The sequence below is a fragment of the Brassica rapa genome, chromosome A09, assembly GCF_000309985.2.
Source record: "Brassica rapa cultivar Chiifu-401-42 chromosome A09, CAAS_Brap_v3.01, whole genome shotgun sequence".
Classification (NCBI taxonomy): domain Eukaryota; kingdom Viridiplantae; phylum Streptophyta; class Magnoliopsida; order Brassicales; family Brassicaceae; genus Brassica; species Brassica rapa.
Window position 1 is genome coordinate 7,387,568 of NC_024803.2, and position 23,427 is coordinate 7,410,994.

Here is a 23,427-nt window from a genome sequence, read left to right on the forward strand (position 1 = left end):
TTTGTTGTTGGTGTGTTTAAAATGATGTTCCAACATCCATATTTATAGAAAATTTCGAATCTGGTAGTTGTAATTTTACTATGAAATTACGACGAAAATTAATTGTATGGCAAAAAAAAAACGTGAGCCACCTACCAAGTTGGTGGATTCAAAATTTCCTCGTTAAGTACACGTAAAATATTTCGTCGTAAAGCACTCGCGAAATTTACGTGGCTTTTACGAGGAAAAACTATTTCCTCGTAAAAGCCACGTTAATTTACATCGTCTTTACGACGAATATTTTTTGTCGTTAGCTTACGACGAAATAACGATGCTTTTTCTTTCTCAACGTACTTTCCTCGCAAAATCAACGTTTCTTTACGAGGATTATTTTTCCTCGTTAATCTTCCTCGTTAAATTATGTTTTCTTGTAGTGAAATCACTTGTACAATACAGATTCAAATTTGAAATAACAAAATAGCAGTATACTAAAACCAAAAAGGAGTGAAAGGCATCAGCGTACATTAAAGGAAAATTTTCCACAAGATAGTGTTTTTAATTTCAATTATGCGAAGAAATTTCCGAAAAGCAACAAGATTAGGCAATGGGGTTAATAAACTATCTCTGCTTTTTCTTTACAGAAATGTTTTTATTTCTTTTTGTTTTAAAAAAATTCAAAAAGTGAACTTATGACAATTTTTGCCTTTCAAAACAAGTTATTTCTCTTATTCTCTGCATTATCTCTGTTGTGTTCGAATCAGTAAAATTCAAATACGCTCTTCCTTTTTCTCTCTCTCTCTCTCTCTCTCTCTCTCTCTCTCTCTCTCTCTCTCTCTCTCTCCATCTGCGTAAGATGGGAAACTGTTTCTCTGTCTCCATTCCATGTGATCAATGCATGAACAAAATCTTTAATACGGTAGACATCAACGACGGTTATATTCGTAATCTCCCCGAGAATCTTGCGTCTCTGGAGACAACAATAGAAGAGCTCAAGGCAAGACGAGATGACTTCTTAAGAAGGATCACAAGAGAGGAGAATAGAGGTCTGCAAAGGCTAGCCGAAATTCAAGTATGGCTTGATAGAGTTGAGGCTATCGAAAACAGAGTCAAAGATGTTCTCAGTGCTAGGGATGTTGAGCTTCAAAGCTTGTGTGTTTGTGGGTTTTGCTCTAAAAAATTTAGACAAAGCTATCGTTATGGAAAAAGTGTTGTCTTGATTTTGAGGGAGGTTGAGACTCTCAAACGTAGTGGCCATTTCGAAGTGATTGCCGAGCAACCTCAAGTACCTATGGTGGAGAAAGAACATTTGAAAATGCATGGAATCATCTTATGAAAGATGAAGTTGGTATTATGGGTATCCATGGTATGGGTGGAGTGGGAAAAACAACTCTTCTCAAACAGCTCAACAACAGGTTTAGTGATGAAAGGCATGGCTTTGAGTTTGTGATTTGGGTTGTTGTGTCTAAAGAGTTAGAGATAGACAAGATTATAAATGAAATCGCTCAGAAAGTTCGTCTTGGTGGAGAGGAGTGGAAACAAAAAGAGAAGAGACAGAAGGATGATGTTTTATACAATTTCTTAAGGAAAAGAAGATTTGTCTTGTTTCTGGATGATCTATGGGAGAAGGTGGATTTAGCTGAGATTGGAATCCCGATTCCAACTACTCAAAATCGATGCAAAGTAGCATTCACCACTCGTTCCCAAGAAGTTTGTGCGCGCATGGGGGTTGAAAACCCAATGGAAATCAAATGCTTGGGGGAAAATGACGCATTTGGTTTCTTCAAAAAGAAGGTTGGACAAACAACACTACAAAGCGATCCGGAGATCCCAAAACTTGCAAGAGTAGTTGCTAAAAAATGTCGTGGTCTACCTTTGGCGCTTGATGTCGTAGGCGAGACAATGTCATGCAAAAGGACGACGCAGGAATGGCTTCATGCCATAGATGTTTTGACTTCATACGCCAGAGAGTTTTCTGGCATGGAAGATAAGATCCTTCCGCTTTTAAAGTATAGCTACGATAATCTCAAGGGTAACCATGTCAAGTCGTGTTTTCTATACTGCGCTTTATTTCCAGAAGATTTTAAGATTTCTAAAGAAAAATTGATAGGCTACTGGATATCCGAAGGGATAATCGATGGAAGTAAAGGTATAGAAAGGGCGGAGAACATGGGTTATGAGATCATTGGTAGTCTTGTTCGCGCATCATTGTTGATGGAGGATGTTGATTGGCACGCAATGGATATTGTATATATGCATGATGTCGTTCATGAAATGGCCTTGTGGATCGCATCTTACCAACAAAAAGATGCTTTCGTTGTGCATCCATTGTTCTATGGAATGCCAAAGATAAAGAACTGGAGCGCTGTGAGAAGGATGTCATTGATGGGTAATAAAGCTCAGAGTTTCTTTGGCAGTCCTGAATGTCCACAACTCACAACTTTGCTCCTGCAACAAGGGAAGTTAGCAAAGTTCCCGAGCAGGTTCTTCAAGTTGATGCCAAGCCTACTTGTATTGGATCTTTCAGAAAATAAAAAGCTCTCTGAAGCACCTGATGGAATATCGAAGGTAGGTTCATTGAAATATCTCAACTTGTCCTATACTCCTATACGTGATTTGCCTAAGGATCTACAAGAGTTTGAAAAGCTTATTCACTTGGATATATCGGAAACACGGCAACTTTTGAGTATCTCTGGGATATCAAGTCTATATAATTTGAAAGTGTTGAACTTATATCGTTCCGGATTTTCATGGGATCTCGATACAGTGGAGGAGTTGGAGGCCTTGGAACATTTAGAGGTTCTAACGGCATCAGTCAGTGTTCTTCCACGTGTGGAGCAATTTCTGAGCTCTCAAAAACTGACTAGTTGTACAAGATCGCTAGACATCTGGAATAGCAATCAAGAACCATACGAAATAGCACTTCCGGTAACTATGGAGAAGCTTCGTGTTTTCTGCATTGAAAGCTGCACTATATCTGAGATAAAAATGGGAAGGATATGCACGAAAAGCAAGACGGTTACTCCTCTTCACAACCCGACTACTCCATGCTTCTCCAGTCTATCCAAAGTGTATATATTGGCTTGTAACTGCTTGAGGGAATTGACGCTGCTGATGTTCGCTCCATCTCTTAAACGTCTTGTTGTTAGATATGCAAACCAACTTGAAGATGTAATAAACAAAGAGAAAGCTTGTGAAGGTGAAAAGTCAGGGATAATTCCTTTTCCAAACCTGAATTGTATTGTGTTTGATGGTCTACCGAAGCTGAAGAATATCCACTGGAGTCCTCTGCCCTTTCCATGCCTAAAGAGAATCGATGTATTCCGATGTCCAAATCTGAGAAAGCTTCCACTCGATTCAAGAAGTGGCATGCACGGTGAAAATGCATTCACATTAAGATACACTGAGAAGGAATGGATTGATGGTGTGGAATGGGAGGACGAAGCTACCAAAACCCGCTTCTTACTTTCAACACTACAGGTCTAATATTACTCCTCTCATTCTTTATTTGATTTTTTTTGTTTTGTTTAGCTTTGACTTTTGAACTACTTCCATCCTTAATGCATCTCTTTTTGTGTGTATATGTTAGATTGATTACAGCCACAAGTTCTCTCTCAGGTATCGAGTTCGAAGTTGAAAAGCTATTTGGGTTTCTTCTAAAAGGAAACTCTCTCTCTCTGAAGTTTCTCTCTATGTGTGTTGCTTTCCATGAGTTATTTTTCTGATTTGCATCAACATTTATAATATGGTTTGTGGTTGATTGGAATGTCTATATTACGCTAACTGTATTTTCTACCTTAAAGAACTTCTCAAATGTGTTCACCGAAGAGAAGTCTTGATAAGTTTAACATTTCCCTTCATCTGCATATTCTGCTATACATATTGCCCCCACCCCAGTCCAAAGATCCACAGTCCCATTAAATACATAAGAAAATTGACAGTCTTTTTTTTTTTGGCAAGACCATTGTAACAAACCTTGTTTGACTAAGATAAAGTCTTCATATTTTGTTAAAAGACTACTATAAAAAGAGAAATCTTGATAAGCTTGAGAAATCAAATAATGATCTTCCCATTCATCTCCGGATGCTTCATCACCCGCATGAAACTCGTCAAACACATCTCTTTCCTCCATTTCTCCGTTCCTGAGCACCCACATTGCGAAGCCAACCAATCAAAGTACTCAAACTGCGAAAAAGGCGCAAGAAAATAGTACATTATTGTATAGGCTTTGGTCTCACAGGCAGGAGAAAGAGAAGTTGTAGAGTTTTTTTACTTGTGAAATGCCAAAACAGTGAGTATATTCGGTTTCAATTTCCACCATCATATCCTTTCCAAGGAAGAGTGATCCGACCCGATAAAACACCCGCAATCCACTTGCTTTGTAGCTCAAACAAATGGAACAGTAAAACCTGTAAAAAAAAATCCAATTTGTTATAACAAACATATAAAAAAAAAAGGGGAAGTGAGCGTTGTACCTTCCATGTTATACCGATGAAGGAGAGCGACGGTGCGGATGCTGGAGAGAAGATGTGTTTGTATAATGGACCAACACGGTTATCATCTACAGCAACAGTAACGCTTCCATTGGTTTCAAGAAACGGGAAATGATACTAGGAATGTTTGCGAGACGAGGCTCTATGTAATGTCCATTACAAACAACAACAGCGTCGTAAAGCTCCTCACGACGAACTTTCTCCTCTTTCTCCGTAAATTCAATCCTCCATTTCGTTATCCCTCCTTCGCCGTCGCTTTCCTCTGCCGCTCAACCACCGTCTCGAACCGTATCATCTCCTCGATCGCAAACTCCTTAGCGAAATCTTGCAGATACGAAACAACTTCACCGTGACTTGGAAACCTCCTCGGATCTCTTTATTTTCCGGGTCGGATCACGAACGGGAAGTCTATGAATCCCATGCACTCTCGAGGAAGGTTGGTTCGGAGGGAGCGGTAGACGCTTGAGTAGACTATGGGTCGGGTCGGGTCAACGCTTATATTGGAGAGAAGATCCCACATCGGATATATGAAAGGGACTTGAGTAATATATAAGAGACTTGGGTCAATCCACTAATTGCTAATTGGTTTTAAGTTGGAAGCCCAAGAAACTTATCATGGTAGCAGAGCTACGAAACTGATAACATAGAAACGAAAACACACGATCTTTGCGAACTCAACTCTTGATTTTTTTAAAAATCTCATTGTCTCACGACCTCGACACAAGCTATGTCCGGACCTCTTACGACAACGAAACCGACACGACGAACGATTTCTCCATACGACCTATCGGCTAATGATAACCCTGGAGCGGTTATCTCCCAGCCTCTTCTCAATGGGCGAAACTACGACGAATGGGCTCAAAACCTTCGAGTAGCACTAAGCGCTAGAAAGAAATTCGGCTTCATTGACGGCACTATACCGAAACCTGCTGCCGACTCATCAGATCTTGAAGACTGGACGGCTAATAATCATCTACTCGTCACATGGATCAAATTGACGATAGATTCGAAACTCCGATCAAATATCTCCCATAAAGAAGTAGCTAAAGATTTGTGGGATCATATCAAAAAGCGGTTTGCACTAAAAAGCGAAGCTCGTTATCAACAACTAAGGGCTCAATACCCTGACCCATTAATCCGGCCCGGACAGTGGCCCGATCATCCCATTAGCTGATGGCCCATAGAAGGCTCAGTTACGCCGAGATCGCTAGAAAAATAAAGCATGATTTCGGAGGGGGTATGATGGATTCTGCGAGATTAATGGTTATACGCACCATTATCTCGAGGGAGGGTATTGGAGAGAAGATCTCACATCGGATATATGAAAGGGACTTGAGTAATATATAAGAGACTTGGATCAATCCACTAATTGCCAATTGGTTTTAAGTTGGAAGCCCAAGAAACTTATTAGCTTAATGGATCTTGTTCGACATAGTCGGTGTAGATCCAAGTTCCTCCCACTTGATTCTGCCTCTCGAATACGACCACAGAGTGACCTTCCCGTCGAAGCTCTCTCGCCGCTACTAGACCGGCGGCTCCAGCTCCAATAACGGCCACATGGCGACGTATAATTGACGAAGAGGATGGTGCCATTTGGATAATACTTGAGTCAACCATGGAGAGTACTGTTACTGTACTTCAAAATCTTGGCGTCTCAAGCGCCGATAATATCCACGTGGCGTGGCATGATTGACGAAGGAGACAGTATCAGATTAATTATTCGTGGGCCAGCATGGGTGTTCTGTAATTAAAATGGTCCACCCAAGTCAAAAAGTTAACTTTGTCGGGCTAAAGGGTTCACAGACTGATTTTAGTCAAACAAAACCAGGATTGAATCTACAAATAAAACCAGACGTTAACTTTAAACCGGTTTTTATCCTTTATTGACTCTGAAAAAACTCTCACTCGATTTCAAAAGCGCCTAAAGAGGTAAAAGAAAGCTTCTCAAGATCTATGAATCATACCAATAACCCAAAAATGAGTTACTTGCTACTTATAATGTCTTGTGAGTCCTAAATTTTTGGAGACAGAAAGGTAACTGATGTGTTTCAAGCTTTGTATTCGGTTTGGTTCCTTCTAAACCCATTAATTAAGTTTCTTCATGAATCCCATTCGATTCTCTTTTGCGTTTCTTCATGAATCCGGTTTGATTCTCTTCTGTGTTTAAAGATAATATTAGTTGTATTCGAGATAATTAAGAAATGAATATTAACAACTTCTAACAAAAATATCATGCTTAGATTTAATTTAAATTTAATTTAGTAATATTGAACCGCACTATATTTTTCATTATATCCAATGTTTAAGAAAATAAGAGGTGTCATAACACATAGCGCCTAAAACGATTAAACGAACGCTTAGATTATTAGTTAAACGACTTACACATTTATAAATTATAGCAATATAAATACATGTAATGTTTTATATTAAATATTATTATTTATAAATTATAAAATGTATAATATTTTATATTCAAAAGAATCTAGATTATAATAATTTATTAATGTACATTATATATTATTTATTTATTACAATATTGTAATTGTTTAGCCTGTTTTATTATACAAATATACTACACATTCTGTGTTTCTATTTTATTTTTTTCTAATAAAGATTCTCTTTCTCGAAGATGTATCTATCTACCACATGAATCTGGTGCTAAACTGGCGCAGAAAAAGAGAGAGAGAGAGAGAGAGTCTGATGTTGATGTTTAGTGGACTTTATTGACAATTTATTAACTTCAATGCCAAATTTGTGAATAACTTATAAAATTACTTACTTGATGATCAGGCTGGTTGTTTTCGGTAATAAGCATAGGAATCTCCTCAAGTTTGTAAGCTGCTGCCACTGTCTCTCTCGTCTCCTCCTTCTCTTCGCTTCGAAACTTCCAAAGATTTGATTTTTTTAAATACAGATAAAAAAACACAACCTCGAATCCTAAACTCCTAACTGAGATAAAGAGACAGAAGATCTTCGATGGCGAATGCATCATCAGGGTTCTTCACCACCCACCTCCCCGTTAGACTTTCTGTCTACTTAAAAAAGGATAGTGCCAAGTGGCTGCAAACTGATTGGATCCGGTTCAGCAGTCCCTAGTCTACTCATTTCTAACGATGATCTCGCCAAGATAGTAGATACTAATGATGAATGGATTGCTACTCGTACTGGTATTCGCAACCGTCGAGTTGTATCAGGGAAAGATAGTTTGGTTGGGTTAGCAGTAGAAGCAGCAACCAAAGCCCTTGAAATGGCAGAGGTTGCTCCTCAAGATGTTGACTTAGTCTTGATGTGTACTTCCACTCCTGATGATCTCTTCGGTGCTGCTCCACAGGTATCTTTGTAGATATGAATTTTGATTCCTGTTGATTGATTAGCTATGATTTTATATTGATGGCAGATTCAGAAGGCACTTGGTTGCACTAAGAACTCCTTGGCGTATGACATCACAGCTGCTTGTAGTGGATTTGTTTTGGGTCTTGTCTCAGCTGCTTGTCATATAAGAGGTGTAAAGTCAAATAAGAATGCATAAAATTGATTAGTCTGTAATAACAATGTTTTTTTTTTTGCAGGAGGTGGTTTTAAGAATGTTTTAGTGATTGGAGCTGATTCTTTATCTCGGTTTGTTGATTGGACCGATAGAGGATCTTGCATCCTCTTTGGGGACGCCGCTGGTGCTTTGGTTGTTCAGGTACTTTGCCTTTTGAAGCTTTGGAGCTGTCTTTGTATCCTTAGTTTGTATGCAAGTAACCTTTAAGTATATTATCATAGGAAAGAAGATTGCCCCCACATTACAAACCAAATATTGATCTAAAGCAAAGTGTACTTTTGTAAGCATGCAGGCTTGTGATATTGAGGATGATGGGTTATTTAGTTTCGATGTACACAGCGATGGAGATGGTCGTAGGTAATTTTGATTAATATTACCTTTCTTTAAGAGTCAGCTTCTCCTGCTTTACCCTTAGGAACCAACAGTTTAGATTCTCTGTTTCTGCAGACATTTGAATGCTTCTATTAAAGACTCCCAAACCAATGGTGAGTTGAGCTCCCACGGATCTGTGTTGGGAGACTTTCCACCGAAACAAGCTTCATATTCTTGCATTCAGATGAATGGAAAAGAAGTATTTCGCTTTGCTGTCAAAAGCGTTCCCCAATCTATTGAGTCTGCTTTACAAAAAGCTGGTCTTCCTGCTTCTTCCATTGATTGGCTCCTCCTTCACCAGGTAAACCACCTTCTTATCATTCATTGAGAATCTGAGGTTTAAGTTAAGATGGTGGAAGTCTTTATATAAACTTTGCAGGCAAACCAGAGAATAATAGACTCTGTGGCTACAAGGCTTCAGTTTCCACCGGAACGAGTCATATCAAACTTGGCTAATTACGGCAACACGAGCGCTGCTTCGATTCCTCTAGCCCTTGATGAGGCGGTAAGAAGCGGAAAAGTTAAACCGGGACATACCATTGCTGCGTCCGGTTTTGGAGCCGGTTTAACTTGGGGTTCAGCAATTATTAGGTGGAGATGAATGGCTAAGTTCCACATGCAAGTTTACTCCAGAGCCAAAGTTTTTTTTTTTTATGTTCTCTCTTCACTAAGTAGAGGAAGCACTGGAAATTGGTTTAACCGGTCTGGTTTAGTCCGACAAACTAGAAGGTAAACCGCATTTTGTCTGATTTCGTTTTTCACTTTTGTCTTGAGGTTTCATTGTTTCTTTGTTACTCTGCTAATCATTTAAAAGAAAATAGCACTTTTCATCATTCTTGTTTGTAATTTTCTTAATATTTTAATGTTTTTTAATTCTTTTTAGTTTGCTTGTGATAAAGTTTTGAGTTGTTCAAACCATATTCGATCAGATTCCGATCAGATTTAATTTCAATTATGCGAAGTAATTTCGGAAAAGTAACAAGATTAGGATGTTAGTATTATTACTACCGAAGACATTACATTTACACATACTTTCCACTTACCTATTTACATTCACACATACTTTCAGCATGTCTTCTTTATGCTTGTAAATTCCCCAAACAACCCTTATAACCTAAATTTCCAGAGAGGTTTTAAACCGCAAGACACAGATATTATCCTTGCCCTCACAGTTGCCCTCCTTGAGAGATCAAAGCACCATTCTTCTTCTTCTTCACACGTTTAACATCCACTGCTCTGTGATAATCCCCACGGCATTGTACCGTTCTTGGAGGTTGATGTGTTCCTCGAAAGCTCAAGTCCTAACCTAGCCAAGTTCTCAGCATCTTCGAGGCTGTTCTCGACTCACATGCCACTGCACGCGATGCAGGAAAACCTCAAGCACTCTCTTTGCAAGATTGTGTACGTATGTAGGAACGTGAAGGACACGTTGATCTCGTAGTGGTCTTTCACGTGCGCTGCTCGTAAAATATAACCAACCACATTCTCGAGTCGATGTTCGAAGCATTCTGCAACGGAGCTATATTTTATGGACCCTTTTGGGACAATCTCTTGGGCTACCGAAGAAGAAGCTTGGAAGATCCCACACATGTCCTTTTCATGAGGTATGAGGAAATGAAAGCCGAGCCTCGTGATCAGATCAATAGACTTGCGGAGTTCTTGGGCTATCCTTTTACTAAGCAAGAAGAAGATAATGGATTTGTGGACGAGGTCTTGGACCTTAGCTCTCTGCCTAATCTGAACGGTTTAGAGGTTAACAAAACGGGAAAATAAACAACATGGATCACAAGTTTTTTTTTCCGTAAAGGGGAAGTCAGTGGCTCTAAGAATTATCTTACGCCCGAAATGGAAAAGAAAGAAATGATCATCCAGGAAAAACTGCAAGGTTCTGGTTTGAAATTCTAGAGTTCTATGGTTTGTATATTTTCTTTGATGCAGCACGATAAGAACTAAGATAAGACATGTTGCTTAGGTTGAGTTTATTTGTATATATTATCGATTTTTTTTTTATGTATTCGATCATTTTATTTATACATAAATGTTTTTTGTTGTTATTATATAATTTATATCCGATGGACCGGATCAATTTTTATTAAAAGTTGTGGAACTAAACTATAATTAATATATCATGAGTTGATCGGATTGGACATTAAACAAATTATGACAGAAAAACTTTACTTTTTTTACCAACATTCTTGAAAAATTGAACAGTATTGTTTCCACAGTTGAATTATTTTGACATTTATCTTCTATATGGTTTTTAAAGGTTTCAGATCAACCATCGAATTGATACATAATGTTTTTAGTCCTATACTTAAAGAAAACTTACATTTTTTGTAATTTAAAGTCGTTTAAAAAAAATCAAAATATAACATATAAGAAAAAATCTAACATATAAGAAAAATATAACATATAACATATAAGAAAAAATCTAACATATAAGAAAAATATAACATATAAGCTTTCCTCATTTTTGTAATTTAAAGTCGTTTTAAAAAAATTAAATATAACATATAAGGTTTCCTCATTTTTGTAATTTAAATTCATTTTAAAAAATTCAAAATATAACATATAAGAAAAAATCTATTTTTTTATTATATGGTTAATGTGATTTTTTTAATAATATAAAATTAAACAAAAATGAAGAAGGATGCAAAAATTGTTATCAAATCATTATTATTCATAGTCATTAATTGTCATATATATGTTAATCATATTAGATAATTATGTAGCCTTTATTTAAGGAAAAAATACATGCTTCTCATATTTTAGGTTAATATAATGTTTCCTAGTAATTGAATTTGGACCAACATTTTTTTTTCAATTAACTCTTAAACTGACACATAAGCTAAATTGACATCATAATTAAGTGACACCTAAGAATTGTCTCTTTTTAATTAGTATAAACTTAAGGTTACAATTTTTTAAATGATCTTCAATCCCTTATATAGTCATTGAGAAACATTACAACATTGTTTTGTAGCCACGTGTCACCATGAGAATGAAATTCAGAATTCTTAGAGAAATAAGTTGGTTCATCTTAACTTATATTATACTTTTTATTAAACTAACTATTAAATTGATAAATAGTGTACACAAAAATATTCTTGCACTTTCCTTAAATAAAAACTATGGAATTACCTTATATAATTAACGTATATATGACAATTAACGATTATGAATAATAAATATTTGATAATAATTTTTGTATCTAAGTTCTTTTTTGTTTAATTTTATATCATTAAAAGATATTAAACAACCACATTAACCATATAATAAACAATTAAATTTATTCTTATATGTTATATTTTGAATTTTTAAAACTATTATAAATTATTAAAAACGTTAAATGTCTCACATTAAAATTTTGTGATCAATGGTTTAACTTTATTGGTAATATCAAGATACAATGATCATAAATCGTATGAATATTAAGAGACGGTTTCATATATTCTGATAAGAACTTTATCCTAAAAACCTCTATTAATCATGCTCTCAAGATTGTCCTCATATTAAGTCAATAATTAAAAATCCTTCAACGAAAGTGTATGCATTGACTGATGGACATGCTGTAGCAAAATTGCATGTAACAGAGATAAGCTAGCCTTTGGTAGCATAAACTCATATAACAAAAACAATTTGCTATGGGATGGCTCATGCTTTGGTCAAAACGCCCGCATTTGAAAACTATTAGGTGAACGACTATTACTAAAATAAAAGTTTAATTTGATTTGGTAATGAATAGAGTAATTCCAGAAAGTTCTGTGTTGATTAAAGAACTCTTCACGTGGCGAATAATTTAATAATTAAAAGAAAAATTTAAGATCATTTGTCTACCGACTTCGCCATTAATTGTTGGATACGTGATAAGATTTATGAAAGCGGAATTTTTTTCACGTGGCCACTTTTTTTAACATAAAAATTTATTATTGTATTTAAGTTTGAAGTGATTCGGAATTATAAATCGTAATAAAATAACAAATAAAATAAAAACACAAATTGTCTTGACTAAATATTTAGTTGTCCGATTATGCTTGAAATCACTTGAAATCAGGGGCGAAGCCAGACTTATTTCTAACTGGGTGCAAAAAAATAGTATAAATGAAATAATTAAAATATATTGTGATAAAAGTTAAAATAGAGGATTTAAACTCAGATTCCTTAAGATATTGTGGGTGCACTTTCACCAAATCAGCCACTTTCATCTATGTAAAAATTTCAGTTTGTAAATAATTATGGGTGCATGTGCACCCTTATCCTTCTACCTAGCTTCGCTCCTGCTTGAAATCTTGGTATGGGTCTTATTTTGAAATCTTGAAATATGATTTTTAAAATTTTGTCTTATGCTTTTCCAAATTTTATCTTATTTTGTAGGTATTTTTTTACATGTTTTTCACTTCTTCTACCTAAAATATAAAATTTTGATTTTTAATTTTTTAAATTTGTATTTTTCTATTTATATTCAAATAAATCTATAGAATCAATCTGTTTGTATTTATTTCGCTATTAATTTATCTTATAAATTTTTTTTTTAATTTTCATATTTAAAGCTATTTTCAAGTTTTCTAATTGTACAAGTATTTCAAATCTGAAAAATAGATGATATAATAGACTTCTGATGATGTCTCTCTAAAAGATATGGCTATTTAATGTCTAATAAACCCTAAACTATAAGTATAACATTAGAAGATTACTAAAATATGATTTTTAATTTTTGTTTTATGTCTTCTGATAATTTTATCCTATGTTTAGAAATACGTTAAGCGTGAATCATGTGGCCAAGTCCAGACCTAACGAGTTAATAAGAAATCTATTCCTATTAAAACGAAGTACAAAATAATATTTATCTATTTTTAAGTATATTTTTACAGATTTTCATTCTTTTTTAACTAATTCTAACGAGTTCATTTATTATTTTCATTTAAGTGGTTTATTACATATTTTACATTCTTTTTTACTCTTCCAAATTATTTCATTAATTGTAGTAAATATAATAATTTGATGTCATTTATTTTACGTGTTCACAATAATAACTTCATGTGTCATTTAAATAAAAATGATCCATTAGTGAAAAGAATTCAAATCGGTTAACAAAATTGTTTTTATGTATTTACTTAAACATGATATTTAGATATATGTTCAGATACAAATGAGTTTTTATTGGTAACAAGTTTTTGGATTTTAAAATTAAACTCTATTCGAATATTATAATTTTTTGGCGTGGTCCGAATCGGATTCTTTTGAATCCAGATAGATTTTTAAAAATCTAAAAATATCTAAATAATTTATATGTTTTAAAATATCATTAAAAATTTATTAAAAAATAAAAAAATCAAGAGCTGCACAGACGTGCAGAAGCTTTAGTTGGAGATTAACTGATGATTATTTAGAGCGTAGTTTTTACTTTTTGAGAATTTGTACTCCCTACACACCAATTTTCTCCTATTTGCATTCCATACCTTATATCCCTCCAATTTTTTTCTCCTATCTTTACCATTTTCTCCCCATTCAATGATATCCCACCTTTGTTAGTATATTGAGCTAATTTGCTCTTATTTTTTACGGATATATAGATAAATACAACATTTTCATCGATGTACCAAATAATCTCGCTTTCTCAGTTGGTGTACGTGTGGTTTACAATGCGTCGACACCTCCTAATTTTGTTTGTTTCATATTTATTTTTATTTTTGAGGAAGATAGAAACGTAATTTCCTAGTAATTTTATCGTCATCTCCTTTGTTTTGACCTGTAATTTTCTAGATTTTAAAACCGACGGTAACTAAATTTTTTTCACTGATTTCACTGATTTTTAACCTTTTTTGCTTAGGTCTTTGAAACCTCTATGGATTCAATAAAACACACTGAGTTTTAACATAAAAGAAAACCAAAGTTGAGTTAAGTTTTCCAATTTTTTTACCGATTGAAGTTAATTCGCCACAGCCAACGACCGCTGCATGTTATTTATCTGATTTTTAAAATAAAAGTTGAACGAAATATTACTTATTTTTGGAAAGCTCATAAAAATGGGTTGTGGGTATTTAGCTATATAAAGCACTTGTCTCATCCATTATGTTAAAATTAGAATATAAAACAATTCTTATCTATTTTTAAATGGTTACTTATACATTTTTATTCTTTATTTTAAACTAATTTTAACCACTTTATTTATTATCTTTTCTAAATAATTAGATAACATTTATTATAAAATACAAAATAGAACTTACTTATTACATCTTTTACGCTATTTTTTCGATCTTCTTAACTATTTCATTATTTATGTTTGCCATAATAATTGTACAACATTTATTTTACATGTTAACCATAGTAATTCGACATTTTTGAATAAAATTGTTCTATTTGTGACAAGAATTCAAAATGGTTAACCAAACATTTTTGGTTTATTTTGTTTTACAGAATCAGCTAAACATGGATATTTGAGTATGATTTTTTTTTTCTTAAGTATCGGATTTTTTGGATTTTAAATTATGCTCCATTCGGGTATTATAAAATTTTGTATGGGTTTCGAGTCAGGTCTTTCCGGATATGGATAGATTTAGTTCTCATGTATAAAAATCAAAATCCGCTCGGATCAAGCTCTACTGATCTATTTATACTATTATTTGAGAAGTGAATTTGCTGATTTGTCATGCTTTTCATAATTTTAGGTTTAGTCATATTTTCTGCTCAATTATTAATCTTAAAAAATATTTTTAGTGTTTTAGCTGATAATTTACCATTATTTTGAGAATAATTAAAAAATTCTAATGATAATATCATAGTTAAATTCATATTATATTTACTTTAGTAGTATTAAAATATCATATATATGCTTTTATTATATTTGGTTTAGTAATATTAAACCGACTCTAATTTAATATATATCACATAAGATAGAATGAATCATTTATTTTTAAGATAAATTTCTTAAAATAAACAAAACAACTTATTGTAATATTTTCTGAAAAAAGTTGGCAGAGAAATCAAAAATATTTATACTATTATTAACGAATTATTTTTTTCTATCTCACGTTTAAAGTCTTTAGTTGCTCTTAATAAATAATTAGATTAGATTTGTTAATATATAATCATCCATAAATAAAAAAAAATGAGTTTCATTAATTTGATAATCATCACTATTTAAAAAGATTATATATCATGTTATCAAAAAATATTTTACATCATAATATTTTAAAACTAACTATAAATCCATGTATATAGTTTTATGTATATATGAATATTTTCAAGTTTATTTTACGTAATAAACAATATTTTAAAATGAAAAAAACTTTATGGTATGTAAAATTTAAAATTTAATTAATTATTAAAATTTTCAAAAGTATGAAAATAATTTATTTTAATAGTTTTGAATTGACACTATATCTATTTCAAAAAATTTAAAAATTATTTATAATGCAAGTGGGGGCAAAACTTTAGTTGATTTTTAGTTCATGATGTAGATTTAGATAGTGATGTGAACTGCACCCACATCAACAACCAAATAACTAATCACTCTCAATATGTATAATACCAGCATTTACTACATACAAAACTTATAGCTCTAATTTGCGACCCAATCTAGTTCTCTCTTGTCAGTCTACCTGCGTGAATCAATATTTTATATTTATTTTTCAGATTTTTTTTTCCTTTTTTGTGGGTTGATTTTCTGATATAAATAGGGACTTGCCATATTCTATTACAATCATCAAATCTAAAGAAAGAAAAAGGGAACAAAAATGGCAAGGTCTGAGTCTCTCTTGCCGGTCACTTCCCAACACGATCCATTATCCGAGTCAAGTTCAAACTCAATCCCAGAGACCCGCCGGAGAAAACCCACCAAAGTTCATCTTGTCGTCTATTCAGGTTTTCTGTTGATCGCTTTATACATTACTCTCATAGTCACACATACCAGACCCGTCTCTACAAAAGGTGCTAATGATGAAAAGACGGTGGCGTCACGTGCTCGTTTGGCCGGTGTATCCGAAAAGAGCAACGAACATATTTGGAAAATGTCCGATGATCGGGAAGGAGAAGCGTTTGCATGGAACAATACTATGTTATCGTGGCAACGAACGGCGTTTCATTTTCAGCCTGAGAAGAATTGGATGAACGGTATTAACTATCAACAAAACAAAATACTATTTTATTAATTATAAAAATAAATGGCTTTTAAAATGAACTTCTTTATGTGTATCTTAAATAGTTTTTTTTTAACTGAAGTTTTTTTTGAACTGATATCTAAAATAGTTTAAAAAGTGTGTCACCAACATCAAAGAATGTTCATATTCCTCATCATCTTTTCTATAGATTTTGAATCTCATAACTCTATATATGTTTAGACCACAAGTTAAGAGACAGATTTATGAAATTTCAAATTCGGAGAATTTTTTATCCGGAATCATACAATTTCATTTTAATTTTAGTTAAATAGAAGATTATCATTTCATTTCTTATTAATTTTATTGTTTTGCGTTTCTTTTTTTCATGTGAATGGCAAAATTTTGGCTTCTCGATCGGTCTGCAGATCCTGATGGTAAGCTCTAGATCCTACATTGAAGTCTTCTATTTTTGTGCTTTTAGAAGTTTACATTCTTTTTTCCTTTGACCTTGTTTTAGTTTACATAAAAATGGAAAACATATTATAGAAATGGATAAATCTAAACTCCAAAAAATAGTGGTAATATATGATAACAACGCACGTCGTTTGCAGAGCACAATTGATAGCATCATTATTACAAGAATATATCACTAAAATAATTTTTTTTTTTAAATAATTTTTTAGTAAACTTTTTTTGAAGTCTAAATAAATAAAATTGAAAGAGGAAGAAAAGAATAGTGAAACAATGGCGAGAGACTCTTAAATTACATGTTTCTTTGAATGGTACAATTACATTTTAAATACTAAATTTTAATAAAATTAAATTGTTTTACAATATTAATATAATAATTTTCAAATTAATTTGAATAACTTATTAAGGTGATCCGTCTGAAGGTCGTATATATATATATATATATATATATAAATATCCGTCTGAAGGTCGTGTATATATATACTGTGAGAGTCAATTATTAATTGACACCCAAAAAGGTACAAGTACAAAAACAAAATCTGAAAGAAATTCTTGAAAGCCAATAATGTCCCTTTGTTTTTATTTGTTTTGTATACACCACGTGAGTCATGTGCAAATTTTACAAATCATTACTTACCATTTGTGGGTTTGAGAGTCAATCTGATTTAACTAGTTAAATTCTACCAACCCAACTGCATTTTTTTTGACCCAACTGTATTTGCAGCGTCGTACATTACATTTGTGATTTATTGAGTAAAACGTGGTTTACTTACAAATCTTACTAATCAGTGGCGGATCTAGAAAGTTTTATAATAGGGAGCAAAATTTTCAAACCTACAAATGAGGCATATTTAACCCTAGGTTTGAGGTTTTATGGGGAGGCAAATTTATCTAATTTCTTTAAAATTCATTTTAATTTAGTAAAAAAAAACTTTTTTTTTTAAATCCATAGGAGGCAGATGCCCCATCCTTGTTGGCTCTACATCCGCCACTGTTACTAAAAGTCTTAAAAAATCCTGTCCCAAAATAAAAACTATTAAACAATAAAAAAATTAAAAATTAATAAAACTAAATATTTGAAAACATATTTATCAAAAAAAAATTAAAAACTGTTTATCATCAAACTAAATCTAAACTCTAAACCCTAAAGATATATTTGCCTTCTTTGTTAAAAAAAGATAGATTTGTCTTTATACAAATTCATGAATATTATTTTATGATTTCTATCCTTATGTGTTATTTTGGAAAAAAAGTAGTTCTTATATTATTTGAAAGTAGTTTTCTCACATATACAAATGTTGAGACGCTATATATATATATATTGATATTATATAATGTTGATTTATAGATCTTAATGAATGAAAGTTTTAGATCTTGTTCTATTAATGGTTTTCCCATACACTAATCAATTTTGACCCACGATGATTGCATAATTGACAAACAAAATGTTGAAACAACTGTCCAGGTCCATTGTTCTATAAGGGATGGTATCACTTCTTCTATCAATACAACCCAAATGCAGCCGTGTGGGGTGACATTGTTTGGGGTCACGCAGTGTCTAAAGATCTTATCCATTGGCTTCACCTCCCGTTTGCAATGGTTCCTGACCAATGGTACGACGCTAACGGTGTTTGGACCGGTTCGGCTACTTTCCTCGATGATGGTTCTATTGTCATGCTCTACACTGGATCCACCGACAAATTCGTACAAGTATTACTTTTTAAAACCATTTCTCTGTTAAATAAGTATTTGATTCATAATGCTTTTGATATGATATCAATAACTCTTTTGATATACTGGTGACAGATTTATATAAAACGTAATTAATTCTTTATAAATCGTTTCATATAAGATTTTATCGGACCAATTAACGATAATAATATTAGCTATTATTATGTTTTTAGGTTCAAAACCTTGCCTATCCTGAGGACCCCAATGATCCACTTTTGTTGAAATGGACCAAGTTCTCTGGCAACCCGGTTCTCGAACCGCCTCCAGGTATCGGTGATAAGGACTTCCGTGACCCAACAACTGCGTGGAAGACATCAGACGGAAAATGGCGGATCACTATCGGCTCCAAAATCAATAGAACCGGAATATCCCTTGTTTATGACACCGTCGATTTCAAGACCTACGAGAAACACGACATCTTGTTGCACCAAGTCCCAAACACAGGAATGTGGGAGTGCGTTGACTTTTATCCGGTGTCAAAGACTAAGCACCACGGTCTTGACACTTCAGTTAATGGACCGGATGTTAGGCATATAGTGAAAGCTAGCATGGACGATACAAGAATTGACCATTATGCCATTGGGACATACTATGATTCTAATGGAACATGGGTCCCGGATAATCCTTCAATTGATGTTGGGATTAGTACCGGTTTGAGATACGATTACGGTAAATTTTATGCATCCAAGACGTTTTATGATCAACATAAAGGACGAAGAATCTTATGGGGTTGGATCGGTGAATCTGACAGCGAAGCAGCGGATGTACAGAAGGGCTGGTCTTCTCTTCAGGTACGCTTTCTTAAGCTAACGTGGTATGAAAGTTAGGGTTGAGATATTAGTTACTTGCGATCTAAGTAAGGTTTTAAATTTGATTTACTCATATGATCAGGCGATCCCGAGAACTGTGGTTTTGGATACGAAGACAAAGAAGAACTTAATTCAATGGCCAGTTAAGGAAATCGAATCTCTGAGATTAAGAAGCAAGAAATTCCACAAGAAGATTGGACCAGGGACTGTGGTTCCTGTGGATGTAGGCCCAGCGGATCAGATAGACATAGAGGCTGAGTTCAAGCTTAAGAACGAAGATCTCGAAGTAATCTTTGGAGATGACTCTGTTGAGGACGACAAAGATTTCAGCTGTGAAACCAGCGGTGGAGCCACCTTACGTGGGGCTTTAGGACCTTTCGGATTCTCGGTTCTTGCTGACCAAAGCTTGTCGGAACAAACTCTGGTTTACTTTTACGTGACTAAGGGAAAAGATTCAAAACTCAAGACATTCTTCTGTACTGACACCTCAAAGTAAGTAATTCTCATTTGACAAATTCATTAACCAGTCAACAAATTTCCTTTTAACCATATATTAATCAAGATATATTTTAATTTATAGGTCGACCATGGCGAATGATGTTGTGAAACCGGTATACGGAAGCTTCGTTCCGGTCCTAAAAGGAGAAAAACTGACCATGAGAATCTTGGTAATATCCTAAACATTTACACATATTAATAATTCATTAGCATTCTAACAACAATTTCATTGGAATTTTTTTTTTTTTATTAAACGTGACTAATTTTAAATTTTGTATAGGTGGATCATTCGATAGTAGAGGGATTTGGACAAGGAGGAAGAACATGTATTACCTCGAGAGTATATCCAACAAAAGCTATATATGGAGCTACAAAGCTATTCTTGTTCAATAATGCCACTGATGCGACCGTCACAGCGTCTTTCAAGGTCTGGCAAATGAACAGTGCTTTTATTCATCCTTTCTCTGCTGTGGACGATCTCGTTGTTCCTTCTAGCACCTGATGATTATTGTCTACAAATAATAAGGGGGTTTTATCCTCTATTATATAAATAAGGGTCTCATTTGATCTGTCATCTGTATGATTGATTCATCATTTGAGAGAGGAAAAGAAGAATAAAATTACTTTCTCATGTTTAAAAGAAAATAGAACTTCATTCGTTGATGATTGGTCCAATTTTTGAAAGTGAAAAAAATACATTTTTCAAATAATGATGAAGTAAGAAATTAATTGAAGGAAAAATAATTTTCTTAGAAAAAGAGAACAAAAGTCAATTGCTAAAGTTATCTACCTATGTGGCCTGTAAAATTCTTAATCCCAAAATTAATGGCCTCGTTGGCTCTGGGATGCGCTATGATAAAACAACAATGATGAGATTACCTCATCTTACTTTAGTCATGAATGAGACAAACGAGTAATGCAAGGTATTCATCACCTAGTAGTACGCAACATCTAATTTTTTTGAGATCATAAGGTAGCATAATGAAAATTATTATAAAGTTTTTCATAATTAATATATGTGATTAAGTAATTCTTATTATTATATGTATAAAATATACAAAACAGAAAAAACTTCCGATAATGTTATCATTTGACACATAATAATTCTCACAAAAGTTTAAAAATGATGCTCAACCATCAAACAATATTAAGCTTACATTAAAAAAAAGATTTAGGGTCCACGAGCAAAACAAATAAATAGTCAAAAATTAAGAAGAAACTAATAATTGAATTATATAACCCATGTTCTAATAGATATGAGATCTTGCTAAAAACGTTACTAAAATATAATTCCCATACTTTTTATATTATTTATGTATTTGACATGCCGTAAAAAAGATAAATATTGGTATTAATGGCCTTGAACAACAACAACAAAAACTCCCATCCCCAAATTTTAGTCGTTCGCACGTTCTGAAGCTACCCTCGCGTTCCTCGTGTTGTTTTTTATATGGGAAAATTGGTGAAATAACTAAAAAGAAAACCAAACTAAATTTCTAGAGAGGGAAAGAGAGATAGGAAGAGAAAGAAGGGAGTTTTGGTTATTTACTTAATTTAAGTTTTTTTGTTACTTTTTTTGTTGGTAAAAGTTTTTTTGTTGTTACTTATTAGGTGCAATTTCCTTTTTTATATTAAAGTATATATTCCGAGATTATTTTATTTTTTTTAGCAACAAAACTTGCCATCTAAGGGGAAAATGAACATTTAATTCCTGAACTATTTGAAATTGGCAATTCAAATACCGATTATTGCTTGCACGTTTTTATTCTCTAACTATTTGTTGACTCGGCAAATTGATACATCAGAAAGGAAATTTCCGGTGATGTGATGAAGAACTTCGAAAAGAACAAAACTCTATGTCGATAAAAACAAGACTCTTTGTCGGCAAATGGTTCAAGATTTTACAGACATACAGTTTTGATCTTCTCGAAGTTCTTTATCACATCACCGGAAATCTTCTCTGTACTTGTCAGAATCATTTTCTCTCTCAGATTAAGATTCTAATTTGGAAATTTCGAGTATGTGAGGTACAAAGGAGAAGAAGATTAGTAAAAAACTAACTATCAACGTTATTGATTTAATGGTTGACTTTTCTAGATACCAATTTGCCGAGTCAACAAATAGTTGGAGAATAAAGTGTGCGAGCAATAGTTCGGTATTTAAATTGCCGATTTCAAATAATTCAGGAATTAAATGTCTATTTTTTCTCATCTGAGATTATTTTATAAGAGAAGAAAACATGTTTTATTTTGCATCCACCCACTTAGACACGTAGTCCACTACAACCCATGAGATCAATATCCCTTCTTTTTTGTCAGTGCTGAAATCAGTATCCCAAACATCGAAGACTTTAGTTTCTTTCCAGAATGAAGTTCTGGAGCTTCCCGTTCTTCTTTCTAATGTTGCCTTGTTCAGACAAGAGTCACATTTCGAAAAATACACACGGTTATTGATAGAGAAAAAGACTAGAATAGCACCAAACCAAGTTTTTGTTCTCAAAGTAGCACTCAATGCTCAAAGTCACAAAAATAGGTTTCATTAAAGAGGTAAATATACACTTATAACTCTTGGGTTAATTAATCCAAACCTTAGGGTTTAGAGTTAAGGGGGTGGAGTTTTGGAATTAGGGTTTAAAATTTTAATAAAAAATAAATACTAAAATAAAAAATAAAAATTTTAAAAACAGTTTTCAAAAAGTATTTTTAAATTATAAAAAGAAAATTTGAAAAAAAAATAAAAAAAAAGTTCGAAAAAAAAATTTCAAAAAAAAAATTATAAAAATTTCGAATCTGAAAACATATAATCTGAAACTATAAAAAAATTTCTTTTTCTCATTTTTTTTTATTTTTAATTATTTTTTTTTTTTTTTTGTTTGTTTATGTAATTTTAAACCAAGGGTATTAGAGATATTTTACCCTTTAATGAATGTCATTTTTGTGACTTTTTCCTTCTAGTGCTATTTTTGAGACATAAACTTCAAAATGTGCTATTATTGACAATTGCCCTTATTGATATATAAAAAAATACAAAAGTAGTTTTTCTATTACAAAAAAAAAGTTTAACTAACTATATATATTGCGTAATTGATTTTTATATACTACTAAGAATTAGTTGAGTCCGTACGTACTATATTAACCAATACTTAATCTACACACTACAGATCAGTTTGTCAATCAAATAATATAATCCATCTACATTTTTATTATACAAACTACTATACTAATGATTTAAATGCTAAGAAAAATAAACTTAAATATATACAAGAGGCATGCAGTCAAACCGGTTAACAAAAACACACTCTTTGCATAACATAAATCAATCGTTATGTGAATTATAGCTATGCATAATTTTCAAGCCAATTTATATTTATTTTATTTGCAAATGAAAACAACTCTCAATAAAATATCATGTATGTTAGGTATCACATAATT

The 23,427-nt window shown here is 33.0% G+C and overlaps 2 protein-coding genes and 2 pseudogenes across 2 annotated transcripts; all 4 read left to right on the plus strand.

Annotated features, from left to right (window-relative positions):
* The first annotated feature begins 314 nt into the window (after positions 1-314).
* On the plus strand, positions 315-7,559 carry LOC103838035 (annotated as a pseudogene).
* LOC103838061 (3-oxoacyl-[acyl-carrier-protein] synthase III, chloroplastic) lies at positions 7,446-10,811 on the plus strand. Its single transcript, XM_018654310.2, has 7 exons — positions 7,446-7,465; positions 7,515-7,800; positions 7,867-7,972; positions 8,039-8,157; positions 8,309-8,373; positions 8,464-8,689; positions 8,768-10,811. Exons 1-7 carry the CDS (start codon positions 7,446-7,448, stop codon positions 8,987-8,989), a joined length of 1,044 nt encoding a protein of 347 aa, XP_018509826.2. The 3' UTR covers positions 8,990-10,811.
* Positions 9,453-10,895, plus strand: LOC103838062 (annotated as a pseudogene).
* A 675-nt stretch (positions 10,896-11,570) lies between these two features.
* LOC103838037 (acid beta-fructofuranosidase 3, vacuolar) lies at positions 11,571-21,194 on the plus strand. The gene is made up of 7 exons (XM_009114449.3): positions 11,571-16,500; positions 16,913-16,921; positions 18,424-18,668; positions 18,863-19,480; positions 19,581-19,990; positions 20,079-20,166; positions 20,277-21,194. The coding sequence occupies exons 1-7, from the start codon at positions 16,125-16,127 to the stop codon at positions 20,496-20,498; spliced, it is 1,968 nt and encodes a 655-aa protein (XP_009112697.1). The 5' UTR covers positions 11,571-16,124; the 3' UTR covers positions 20,499-21,194.
* Positions 21,195-23,427: the final 2,233 nt, after the last annotated feature.